We start from the raw sequence: 12390 nt of genomic DNA, 5'->3' as shown, positions 1-12390 counted from the left end.
ATAAGATTTTTTTATCAATAGTCAATTCCAAGTTTATGAAGGTACATGCATTACAAGTTTAGATATATAAACATTACTTTATGAATTTATTCCCTAGTTCTAAATGAAATAAGATACATACTTAAATAACTTTATACCTGTATAATGCATGATAAATTTGAATTGCATATGTTGGATTACAATTCTTTTACTGGGCACTGAACGACTTGTGGTTTCTAAATATATGACAGTCATTGATCAAATAAATTTATGGAAAAAATATATAAAGATAAGACATAAGTGAAAAAGGTACATTCATTTATATATGGACTAAAGATGGAAAAGCCAGTGATTCTATGGACCTGGTCTAGTATTATACATCACACTGTACAAATAAAACAATTCTCAATGGTATGATATATGATTTATTTTAACTATGATAGCATGTCAAGTACATTAAAATTTTTAAAATACAAATTAAATAAGTAAGATATATTCATTTAAAATTTTTGGGTTGCTCTGCAATTTCTTTTTACGCAAGTTAAAAACGTTTAACGCCCTTCCTGCTCGCCTTAAAATGCTTCTTTTTGAATTCATTAAATTATCAATCAACGACACAATTAGGATAAATTTAAATACTTTACCAAATATTATAGCATAGATTAAAAGAATCTGTTCTTGCAAAAGTTTGTAACAAATCAATGCTTAAAAAGTTAATATGTATTCTTATTTAAGTAAGAGTCGGAGGATAATGTCACATTGTAAATAATGAAAATCTTAATTTTCAGCATGGCATTTTTTTCCTATTCTAAGTTTTTGTTTATTGAAAACATTTACTTCAAATCCCCCGAAGGACTCGGACAAATGCAAAGAGTATAGGTGTTTGCGTGTGCTTTGCTTTAAATAAGCGTCATTCCTCCAATCAAAGAGTCAACGGTGTGAGAGTGTTATAATTCCTCAATTGTGTAAAATTGAACGTTTGAGTGAAAGATGCGCGTTGTAAGAAAGAGTCAATTTTTAGTTCCGCCTTGGAGATTCTTGGACGTGATTTTAATGCACTGGACTCTCCGTCATAATAAAAATCACTTAGTCTTTTAACCCTGGACAGTTCCGAGCGACAAAACTAGTGTGAATGATACGAATGCATATTGTAAGAAAGCGAGGATATTTTCCTTACTTCTTTTTTTTAAATTTGGCCATTCAACCTAATACAATACTTCAACTTTACTTTTGTGTTCTTTATTATTACGTTAAATTTTATTTTTGAAAATAACCTCCAAGGTGTTCTGAAAATCGTTCATCTTGCTTTTACAGTACATTCACCGTTCACCTTGCGCTCCCGTTGCGTTCTACGTGTGTGTTCGCTCACCGTTCATTCACCGTGTGCTCTGTTCGCTTACCATTCATTCACTGTGCGCTCTGTGTTCGCTTACCGTTAACTCACCGTGTGCTCTGTGTTCGTTCACCGTTCATTCACCGTGCCCTCTGTGTTCGCTCACCGTTCATTCACCGTGTGCTCTGTTCGCTTACCATTCATTCACTGTGCGCTCTGTGTTCGCTTACCGTTAACTCACCGTGTGCTCTGTGTTCGTTCACCGTTCATTCACCGTGCCCTCTGTTCGCTCACCGTTCATTCTCCGTGCGCTCTGTGTTCGCTCACCGTTCATTCACCGTGCGCTCTGTGTTCGCTCACCGTTCATTCACCGTGCGCTTTGAGTTCGCTCACCGTTCATTCACCGTGCGCTCTGTGTTCGCTATCCATTCATTCACCGTGTGCTCTGTGTTCGCTCACCATTCATTCACCGTGTGCTCTGTGTTCGTTCACCGTTCATTCACCATGCGCTCACCGTTCATTCACCGTGCGCTCTGAGTTCGCTCACCGTTAACACAACGTGCGCTATGTGTTTGCTGACCGTTAACTCATATATAATCATTAATATAAATAAAGAGTAGGGTAGCTGCTTGTGATAGTTATGAAACAGAACGCCTAAGTAGTAAAACTACAATCCATAAAACAAAATGAAACGAAAAACAGAAAAAAACATAAGAAATACTAACGTGACGTATTATTGTACACTTTTCACATCTAAACTGCCAGATGATCAGTTAAATCATTCCATGGAGACCCTGCTTTATCAAATTCTTCAATTTCTGATTCTGATTATGAATATACTTTTCATTCTTGTATCTTTGATTTAAATAGTGAAAACAATTTTAAGATATTGGCGTCTTATTTGTTCTAAACATAAAAATATACATAAAATACTTTGTATATAGGATTACAAAGTTAAATTCTGTTCTCCCAATCAAGGGGATAAACACCAAATAAAACATTACAGACATAAAAACTAACATTTTTGTAGCATTTCTCATATACATGTATAAGCATACTGAGTGCATTCCATAGAGGATATATTTTCTTCCATGTTGCAAAAAACATGTTTTATAGTTTCAGACATTTCATTACAAAAAGTACAGCAGTCAGAGGTAGTAGTTCTGATTTTCTTAAGATAATATTTAACAGGAAGAATTCTATGGAGAATATTTTAACCAATTAATAGTTGAATCGTTGGTAGTTCTAAAACATATTTTAAAAGCATCCTGTAAACAGAGATCATTTGGCAAAAAACCACATAGCTCAGCATTCCATTTGTTGATAGCTGTAGGTACATATTCATTTGAGGTTAAACATATGTATATATGCTTTGTTACTTAAAAAAAAAATAAAATCATAACAAAATGGCATAAATGTTGTGCAGTCTCTCTTTAAAGTAGACTTATCAATAGACAAATGTGTCAAGTATTTTGATATTGCACATATTACACTATTATATAACATAGGAGGTATATATGAAAAATGAAATCTTTCAGTAACATCTATTCTTGATAATATGTTTCCATTTTCAATCAAAAAATCTCCAATTATTTTAACTCCTTTCATATACAAATCTTTGATAAATACATATTTACATGCAATTTTTATATTAGAGTTGTACCACTGGGAATATTGAAAACGTTCCTGGTATTTAATGAGTTTTTGATGCAGAAGCTTGTTTCTGTAATTAAAGGACTATGTGCGGTATGGTCAAATATCTGCCCCCGATTTCAACCAATTTTTAAATAGTATCATATAAAAATAAAATCAAATCTTCATAAATTATTGTAAAAATTATTGTACAGAGGATGCCTATCACTTTAATCTTGATTTTAGTCACCATTGCTCATTCGCTGTTTATCTATGACGTCACCTAAATAACCTAATTCCCACAAATTTGCAAACAAATGAAAATATTCTCATTTTTGCCTTATATTTTGCATTCGGAAGTATAGAGTGCAGGTCTGCTCTAGTACGATTTTATGTTTTTCATCATATAGTTATACACATTATACAAAAAAATATGGTACTTGAGCAAGCCTACACTCGATGTTTCCCAGTCGATAAACCATCGGAAAACACCCATAGTTTGCTTTAAAACACCAATTTATCAAAATAAGGCAATCTTCATGACGTCATTTTTACATTATGACGTCACTGTGGTGATTATCTTTTACACCATTATTTTCAATATGATTTTAACTATAATTCAACTTATTTAAAGCTTTTTATAAAACTTTGATTTTGGGGCCAAAGCATGCATAATACCGCACAGAGTCCTTTATAACACAATGGGATAAACTTTATCAAAGAAATAATTGTTTGTTGTGGTGGTAATGGCTTTCGATTCTGTCCATGTTTAGCAGTGTTTTTTTTTTATACTGCGAGGGTCAATCAAAAAATACGAAGACTTTTTTCCATAGCTATGTTATTTAACGTCAAATTAATACTAAATTTAAGAGACATTATTTAGCAATTGTTTCAAACAATTTGAAATAAGGAAAGTTCATATATTCCTTCATTTCTGAGAATTATTCAGAATCTAATCCTGCAAAAATTAGGTCACGGCACACGGTCAAACTTTGTGTTATGTGAACAATAAAGCACATTATGTTGAAAGTAATATCTCCATAATTTGTCTTAAAACCAACAAAAATTGAAACCTTAAATCAAATATTGTCATGATATTCTATGCACAAAATAGTGACGGAGTATATAGATTTGTTAAACAGATGTCAGTAACTAATTGTAAAGACATACAGTCCTTTTTAAAAATTGACTAAAAACATTAACGTCGCCGGACGTCACGTGGCAACGAAAAGTATAAATAGTATGCATCTAACTCGGGAAAAAGCCGATAAAAACGGTGAAAATGCTCAATGTTGGAAAAAATAAGTTAAAAATTATTTGCACATTTGTGTTGAACTCTAACACGTTTTGTTGGGTTGTGGTAAATGTATTTTGAACATCAAACAATACGAAAGATAGTAGAATATCTGTAAATATTTGATAAAAAAATAAACAACGTCATCTTACATTCAGGGATTTCTCAACTGTTAACGAAGAGACATGTGGTGAAAAATAAGAAAACTTCGAGGAACTAACCAATGATTTTCGAACAAATGTGACCAAATTAGATGGCAAGTGAAACATTGCCAATTTAAATTGAATGGTGACAAAGCATGTTGATTTTAAAATCGGGTAACAAAAAACCCTTTTCATCATTTGGAATGAAACTTCGCATATCGGTAAAAAAAATATTGTTGCATAAATTAATCTGTTAGTTATAACTTTACTGAAAAATATATAATAGACAGCCACACTGTCTTCGTATTTTTTGATTGACCCTCGTATAGGGTGAACTTTAATTTCAGAAACAAGCGCTTATGGCCATCAAGCAAAATAATTCTAGTGCATATCTGTGATAACACCCACAATTCATTTTCAATTCAGTTTATTTCCTTTAGTTAAACAAATTACCAGAATACATAAAATTATAGAGATTTTTTATATGAAGATACATGAAATAACGATTAATGTTTTACAAAATATAATTAAATAAAACAACGTCAAATTTCTTAATTTCATAGCTCGCAGTAGACATTTTTCTAAAAAATTGAGTTCTTTTGTATTATCTACACTAAGTAACTTTACTAGTTTGAACACATAAGCTTTTATATTGTAACAATGTTTATATATTTCATTTCTAATTCTTCATTAAACATTTCAAAACAAAAAGAATTCATCCTCCAAATCATTTTCGTTACACATATTACAAAACGTCTTATTTTTTACATCATTGTACCTGACTTTTTCAAAATTCAAAAAGTGATACATAAAGTTATAAAATGTGCTATACATGTTTTGCTATTATAAAAATCGGTCTCTAAAGATGAGTTTGTAAACAGAAAACAGAAATTGTCTATCAAATGCTGATACGGAAAATTCTAAGGAGAATTTGTAAAAAAAAAAAAAAAAAAAAAAGGCATAAAATTTTGCTTGAAGATAACAAATTTCTTCATTCAATTATCTCTTAATTTTAAAATTGATTTTAAATTATATGATCAAATATATACTGGTATTCTAATAATTCTTAATGCAATGAAAAATTAAAACAATATTTTCTTCAAAGTAATGCATGTATAAGGAGAATAAGCTATCATGTTCCCGTGTGACAAAGTGTATACCAAAATTAGAATTTTCTAAACCTAAACATTCGACAAACACGTTTACATTTAAATGACTTATTCTAAAAGACAATGCTTTTACTTTAAACACCTCATAAAGTACATTTACAAAACTGAATCAGCAATTATTGTTTATTGTTTAATTTGTAAACTAGTAGATGACATTTTTTCACAGCCTGCAAGCTGGAGATTATTAAAACAAATGTAACTAGATCTCGTTGCGAGTAACGAATAGGTCTTCCGTCCAATTTGTTTTACATGTATATGATACAATGTATTATCGATACTGTGTGCCAAATCTGAGATCTTGTTAAAACTAATTGTTTTGTCTTGGGACCGGAAAGGGAGGAGCGAAAAAGATTAATGGAAATAAACGATGGTATATCTTGTACATTTGCCTAGTGTACGTCACTGTTTATTAGAATAGATGAAACACCAAAACTAGTGAAAAGTATGAAAATACGCCGGTTTGGAACTTTCATTTTCCCATGTATTACCATATACGTATAAGCTCCTTCCAGGAAACTAACTGACCAATCTTGACTTAATTCTGTAGAGGAAGGGTATAAGAGGTGGAAATGTTTTACTCCCTGCGTCCAAAAGGCTATCAATGTTAATTAATACCGTAAGAATGGACAGTTTAAAATACAATCATATATTTCTTCTTCTAAATATCAAACGAGAGACAGGATTAAATGATATGATGAGCAACTGAAATGTTTTACATGGATTGATGGGGTCTAAATCAGGGATAAGAGGTATTATAATTGATTATATATTAAAAGCATGTGTGAAGTTAGTATATACAATTTTGTGTTAAAGTTACGCATATTCATATTCATATTTTTAAACATATTTTTACGACACGCGAGGTTTTATGATGTAAATATTTAAAAAAGTATTGAAATTGCTTCACAACCAGAACAAAGTTGGTACCTTTGCTGGTTACGTTGGAAAATGTGAAATGGAGCCTGAACTAACCTTATGTTTCTCTTATCATTCACTTATTGCTAATTTTTCTGCATTTTAGTTTGCAACCTGATTTATAAATATACAATTTTGAAAACGATGCCATATAAAACAATATATATGATTCACTTACCTTAAAATCTTATACTATTTATTTCATATTTTTGCAATAAAGATTTACTTGTATACCATATCATTTTTTCGAACAATGAAACAAGGGTAATAAAAAAATCAAATAACAAAAAAAACTAACACATCTTTTGTGATGAGCTGACTTATTTTATAAATATAAGCTTGTTCTTCTAATCAATTAACAAGTAAAACAAGTCGTATATCAAATGCGCTTTGGTTGGTTATTTATTTTTGATTTTCAGTTGCTACTTTTATGAATAAAATTTTATTGATTTATTTATCTAGTTATTTCCTATATCATTAGTCATCTTATGAATTGATCAAATGTTTTGAAGAATATTGATTTTACCCGCGAACCTTTTGTAAAGCTTTTGTTAGTAAATTTGAAAAGAAATACAGAATTCAACGTAATTTTTAACCATTTTGATAGAGAAATATTTGACTGAGTGTGTATTTTTAAACGATGTTTTTCCTTTTAAATGACTGGGCTCGGAAACAACAAAGGCCCCTACCATGGGGGCTAAATTTTTTAGTGTCATCTACTAGTGGTATACCACTACCACTGTGAAAATATAGCTAAGTGGTCATCTCTAGAATTTGAAATTCGGTTCCTACTTATAGAACACTATTCAATCATTATTATGGGGTTTTAAACATCAGGTCCTGAGACATCGAGGGCCCCTACCGTGAGGGCTGAAAATTTAGAGTCATCTACAAGTGGTAAACCACGGCCACTGTGAACATACATGTATGGTGATATGGTCATCTCTAGTTTATGAGATATTGGACCCTAAAGAATAAGCACTATAATCATTATAATAGGATTTTAAACATCCGGCTCTAAAAACATCATAAACAAAATTTCTATAAAACAGATGTTTAGCCTGGATAAAATTTGCACAAACAGGCTGACAGACTGATAGATTTATCAACAAATTCTTAAAACATTTTCACTTACAATTTCAGAGCAGAGAATTATGCATAAAAATGTATATCTTGTTAAACCAAGTACTTTATTAACTTATTTACTTAAATAAAGTTCTATGTGTAATTCCATTACACACATGTTCAATTTTCAGAATTGTCTTTAAAAATGATAAATCGGCAAGACGAAACTTAACCTATACAGATGAATGCAGATATATGCAACATATGGGAGTGTAGAAACATTGATTTTAAATCTTACTGGATTTCCGTAAATATCTTTTATAAAATCTGAACCAAAAACGTGAGGGAGAAACCCTACGGGGGGTATAGCTTCTATGGGGAAAACTGCTATACAACACCGGAAGTGACGATTGACAAATGAAAGCAGTTAAACACATTTTCTATCAAATGTCTATCATCAGTGTAAGCTTTGAGTCCTAATAACTTGCACTTTCTGAGATCTCACGAATAAAACATTTGTTTAAAAAAGTCTATCTGAGATATCTCACCGTAAGGAATTTTTTTTGTTTATTTAACATCGAATAGATGACAAATGTAAGGATTTATACTTATATTTCATTTATATGTTAAAATAAATGAAATGCCTTAAAAAATGATTTTTTGAAGTGCTTCCAGTGGCGACCGGAAGTTATGAAAACAAAACAAAATAGTTTGAAGACATCTACAACTATCTATATGTCTATCAGCCTACAAAGTCTGAATGCTCAAGTCCTCATCATTTTTGAGATCTCAATGTCACAAGCTTTTCGTCGCAGGACAAAAAACGGACGACAGGTAATAAAAAATGAAATAGTCAAATGCAGATATTATTATTTTCTATCATTTCTGCAAATTTCAAGAAAATTTGTCAAACTGTCTATGAAAAATCTTGTGAACGAAAAAGAAGGGGGGAAAATGTCAAAATTGGTACCCAATTTTCGAGCCATGGTGAGCTCTAAAAAAATAGCACCAATGGCAAAAAACAAAAACAGTAAGAACATCTTCAAACTATGTTTTATCCTGAAAATTTCATATTCATATCTCTAATAATTTTCGGGTTTTTGTGTGCACAAAAAGGTCGTAAAAATGTACTAAATGACCAATAAATCGGTACCGGGAGTGAAGAAAAATTTGATTGAGGCATGGTGAGGTGGCATGGTGGAGTGAGCATCCTCTGCTGACCTTTTAGACCCGCCGTGTGCTCTTAGTCGTAATCGAGGGAAAAAACCCCGTAGACAATTAAGTGATTAATTGTGGTCTAACAATTAGTACGAAAATCGTTAGTCAGCATGCAACCCAGTAGAAGATTGTATTTGCTGACAACGTCATTCACTTACAAAAAGATGACTTCAATCGATACTGTTGAGAGTCCTGTTTTACCAACTTGTTTTCAATAGCTTGCCTCGCCTTAAAAGCTGTTTAACGTGGAGCATGCACTTGTATATCTAAAAAAAATGAGAGACATAAACTTCATATCCAGGTAATGAAAGTATATTGCTACATTAGAAAGGAAAAAGTTGACTATAGAAAATATTAAAATTATTAAGTTTATAATAAAGTTTTGTTATTTGTTTACCACCAAAGTCCTTTTCAAGAAAACTATCCAAATACGAAGCAAATGACGAAGACTCTGTGGTATCTTTTATATCAAGTTCACTGTGATATATCGAGAGATAAGTATGGAAGTAGCAATTATTAATTGATAACATGTCGTCGATATACCTGAATGATGAGTTGAGGGCCACAGCGGGCGATTGTTTTTTTTCATGTCCGAGTTTTTTTTAATACATTCTGCTTCATATGAATACAAAAAAGGTCTGTTAACAATCGTGCACAATCTGAACTCATAGGAATTCTAACAGATTGTTGAAAGACCTGCTTTGAAAAAACTACATTGATGTTTTCAATCAGAAACTCAAGCATCTTTTTGTATCCACTCAGAGTACTTTTGTACATAGTCTAAATGGTTTTTAGCAAAATAATTTTTCAAATGACTGATGGCAACGTAAGTAAATTTATGCGATCCTTTTTTTTTGTTGGAAAAAGCAGCTATCAATGATATCAAATAGCTTGGACTTTAATTTATCGGGGATGGTAGTATTAAGTGTAGAAAACTCGTTAATTTTTAATGCTATTGACTTTAGTAAAATTTGGTGATTTCCAGTTTTTTAAAAGTTCCTTGGAAATCTTAAGTTTTCACATCTAATTTACATAATGTCTTGAATTGACTGTTGCACAATACTCTTTCTCCTTGAATTATCCAATAAATGTAAGGTAATTCAAATTGTTATTTTTATTGTTCAAAATATGAAAAATATTTCAATCTGACATATAAATTTGAAGAATTTTGAAAATGTTCAACAAATTTTAGAAACAAATTTAATTTTTTTTATTAAAAATTCATTATATCATACGGAAAAATAGTTTTAAATTGGCTTAACTTTATGTATCTCTAGATTATAACAATCGCCGCTCATGAGCGCGTAGCGTTGTCAAGCGTCGGCAAGTACTGACCATTACGACAACGGATTGGGGGGCGGGGGGGGGGGTGAAATTCGAACAACTGCTGCCTTAAACCTATTGAATTTCCTGTCGACGGAGGCGGCCCGTATTTCTGTGTAAATTGCAAATGGCACCTTTTTCCACGTCCACGTCTAGGGATAGAATTAAATGCTTTTTGTGTTTTTCATTAAATGTGAGAGTGAATTTTTATTATGACGTCACCATATAACTTACACTACACTTACTTACTTACACAACTATGTAACAGCCCCATTTAGCTGCTCCATTTTGTTTACGCGGATACAAATTGAGTTGTCAATAAGGGAAATCTTGTGATCTTTTTTATGGTAGATAATATGTTATTAAAAAGGGACATTTTTAGAAGATCATGCATGCACGAGGAGAGATAAATATCTAAAAAGGGAGTCTCTAAATGTAGAGAGGTAACATCAAATGCAGGGGAGGGGGGCGTGACATTTAAAAATCGGATAAGTCAATAAAAGCGATTCAACTTTACAAATGTAGGGTGCAAATACACTCTTGTTTGAGATTACTTCTCCGCCAAATAGCGTTCATCTGTGTGCATATGTTTTTTGGGAAGGAAGTACATTTTACCTGCTCCATTTCACGGGGACATCGCTTCATATATTTTTGTGCTATGGTATTCATATACGAGAAAAATTTTATTTCAAGTCGTAAAGGTCAAAGACCAGTGCAATAGTAATCAGTAGCGGAACCAACCTTAAGAACCTTTTGTTTTAAATTTGTTTTTTGCTGTAAACGGTATATATACTCACTAAATATATGCTTAACGTTTAAAATTATTAAATAATGTAACAATGGAATTAAAACCAAAGACACACTTGGTTCATGATAAATGATTGCTTATTGATTATTGAAAACATAAAGCAATGTGAATTGCGCTGGCCATAATATTTGCACGATTAAACAAGATAATAATATTAGGTAAATCGTTTTATTTGTACAAAATACATAACGCTGTGTATAAAATTGCATAATAAATTATTTGCGATTTAAATATATTTCCCTTTAAAACCGTGTTTGTTTTAATAGGTTTGTTTTCCAAATGCATGTGCTACAAATTCAGAAATATGAAAATTGACAATAAATATTGTATATGTGATATTTATTGATGCATATCATATAAGATGGTTAAACAAAAAACCTTATAAGAATTGTGAAAGAAATAATATATAAGGATTACAAGAAAAGTTAATACATCCAGTGAAAACATAATAATATTCAATGTTAACCCTATGATAATATAGCTCAGCTGAAAACTGTTGATACAAAAAAATAATTGTTATATTGATTGCAATTATAGACAATTGATATAATACAAATATAATAATAATCACAGTGACAACAATATTCATTCTTCTTTGTGATTGTTCTGTTACCGATAAAGAATTCTGTAATGTTCTTATCTTTTTTACATGCAAAAGGGCCATTATAGAACAGACTATTAACAACATAAAAACATTGACGGTGAGATAAATCGCCACCACATTTTTCTCAGGTAATGTCTTGGAAGTGTATCTTAAGCCAAGTATAGCTACAACAGTTACTATCCATATTGTGAGTGAACACAAGCACACTGCTGTTGCAGTCAGATATTGTCTGCTTTGTAGGGGATACACTGTGATTAAGTATCTGACGGCGGACAATAAACACAAGTGAAAGTAAGAACTTAATTGAACAATATCACCGACGACTGAAAAACTTGGCAAAAACTTCCAAAAGTTTGTCATAGCGTCAAAAGTTAAAGTTGTGACTGATACAAAATCTGCCAAAGCTAACACCCCGATAGCAGCAAATGTTGGTGTATGGTATTTCGGATCGTGCACGATTTTTCCTATTGTAACAAGGTTTCCAATGCATCCAAAGGAAGCAATAGTAAAAATCACACAGGTGAATGTTATTTCGAAAGACGTTTCACTAAATCTGAGTTTCAAAGTAAAACCTTCTGAAGTTAAATCATTTTCGAATCCTTCTTGAGTACTTATGTCCACATAATCGTCCATGTTGTCGGTAGCACGTTTAGTTGTATTGATCATTTTAAATTTTCAATTGACAAATTAGTTACATTTACTAGTTGGGTCTTCACATGCATAAATCACAAACGTTTTTTATGCATTACACTACCCTGTTTTCTTACAACGATAAACAAACACAAGTGCAACATTGATCAGAAAAAATGGATATGCGTGTCGTATATAACGAGAAGTGATTCTTAAAGTTTGCTCCAATCGAATGACTGTGTATTTGTTTGAATATACGTTCCTCGTCTGAATTTAT

At 31.6% G+C, this 12390-nt stretch overlaps 1 protein-coding gene across 1 annotated transcript; it reads right to left on the bottom strand.

Moving 5' to 3' along the window:
• Positions 1-11258: 11258 nt before the first annotated feature.
• Positions 11259-12116, bottom strand: LOC128161067 (somatostatin receptor type 5-like). Its single transcript, XM_052824315.1, has one exon. The coding sequence runs from the start codon at positions 12114-12116 to the stop codon at positions 11259-11261; it is 858 nt and encodes a 285-aa protein (XP_052680275.1).
• Positions 12117-12390: the final 274 nt, after the last annotated feature.

Source organism: Crassostrea angulata, chromosome 8 (genome assembly GCF_025612915.1).
Source record: "Crassostrea angulata isolate pt1a10 chromosome 8, ASM2561291v2, whole genome shotgun sequence".
Lineage (NCBI taxonomy): Eukaryota > Metazoa > Mollusca > Bivalvia > Ostreida > Ostreidae > Magallana > Magallana angulata.
This window is presented reverse-complemented; position numbering and strand designations above follow the sequence as displayed.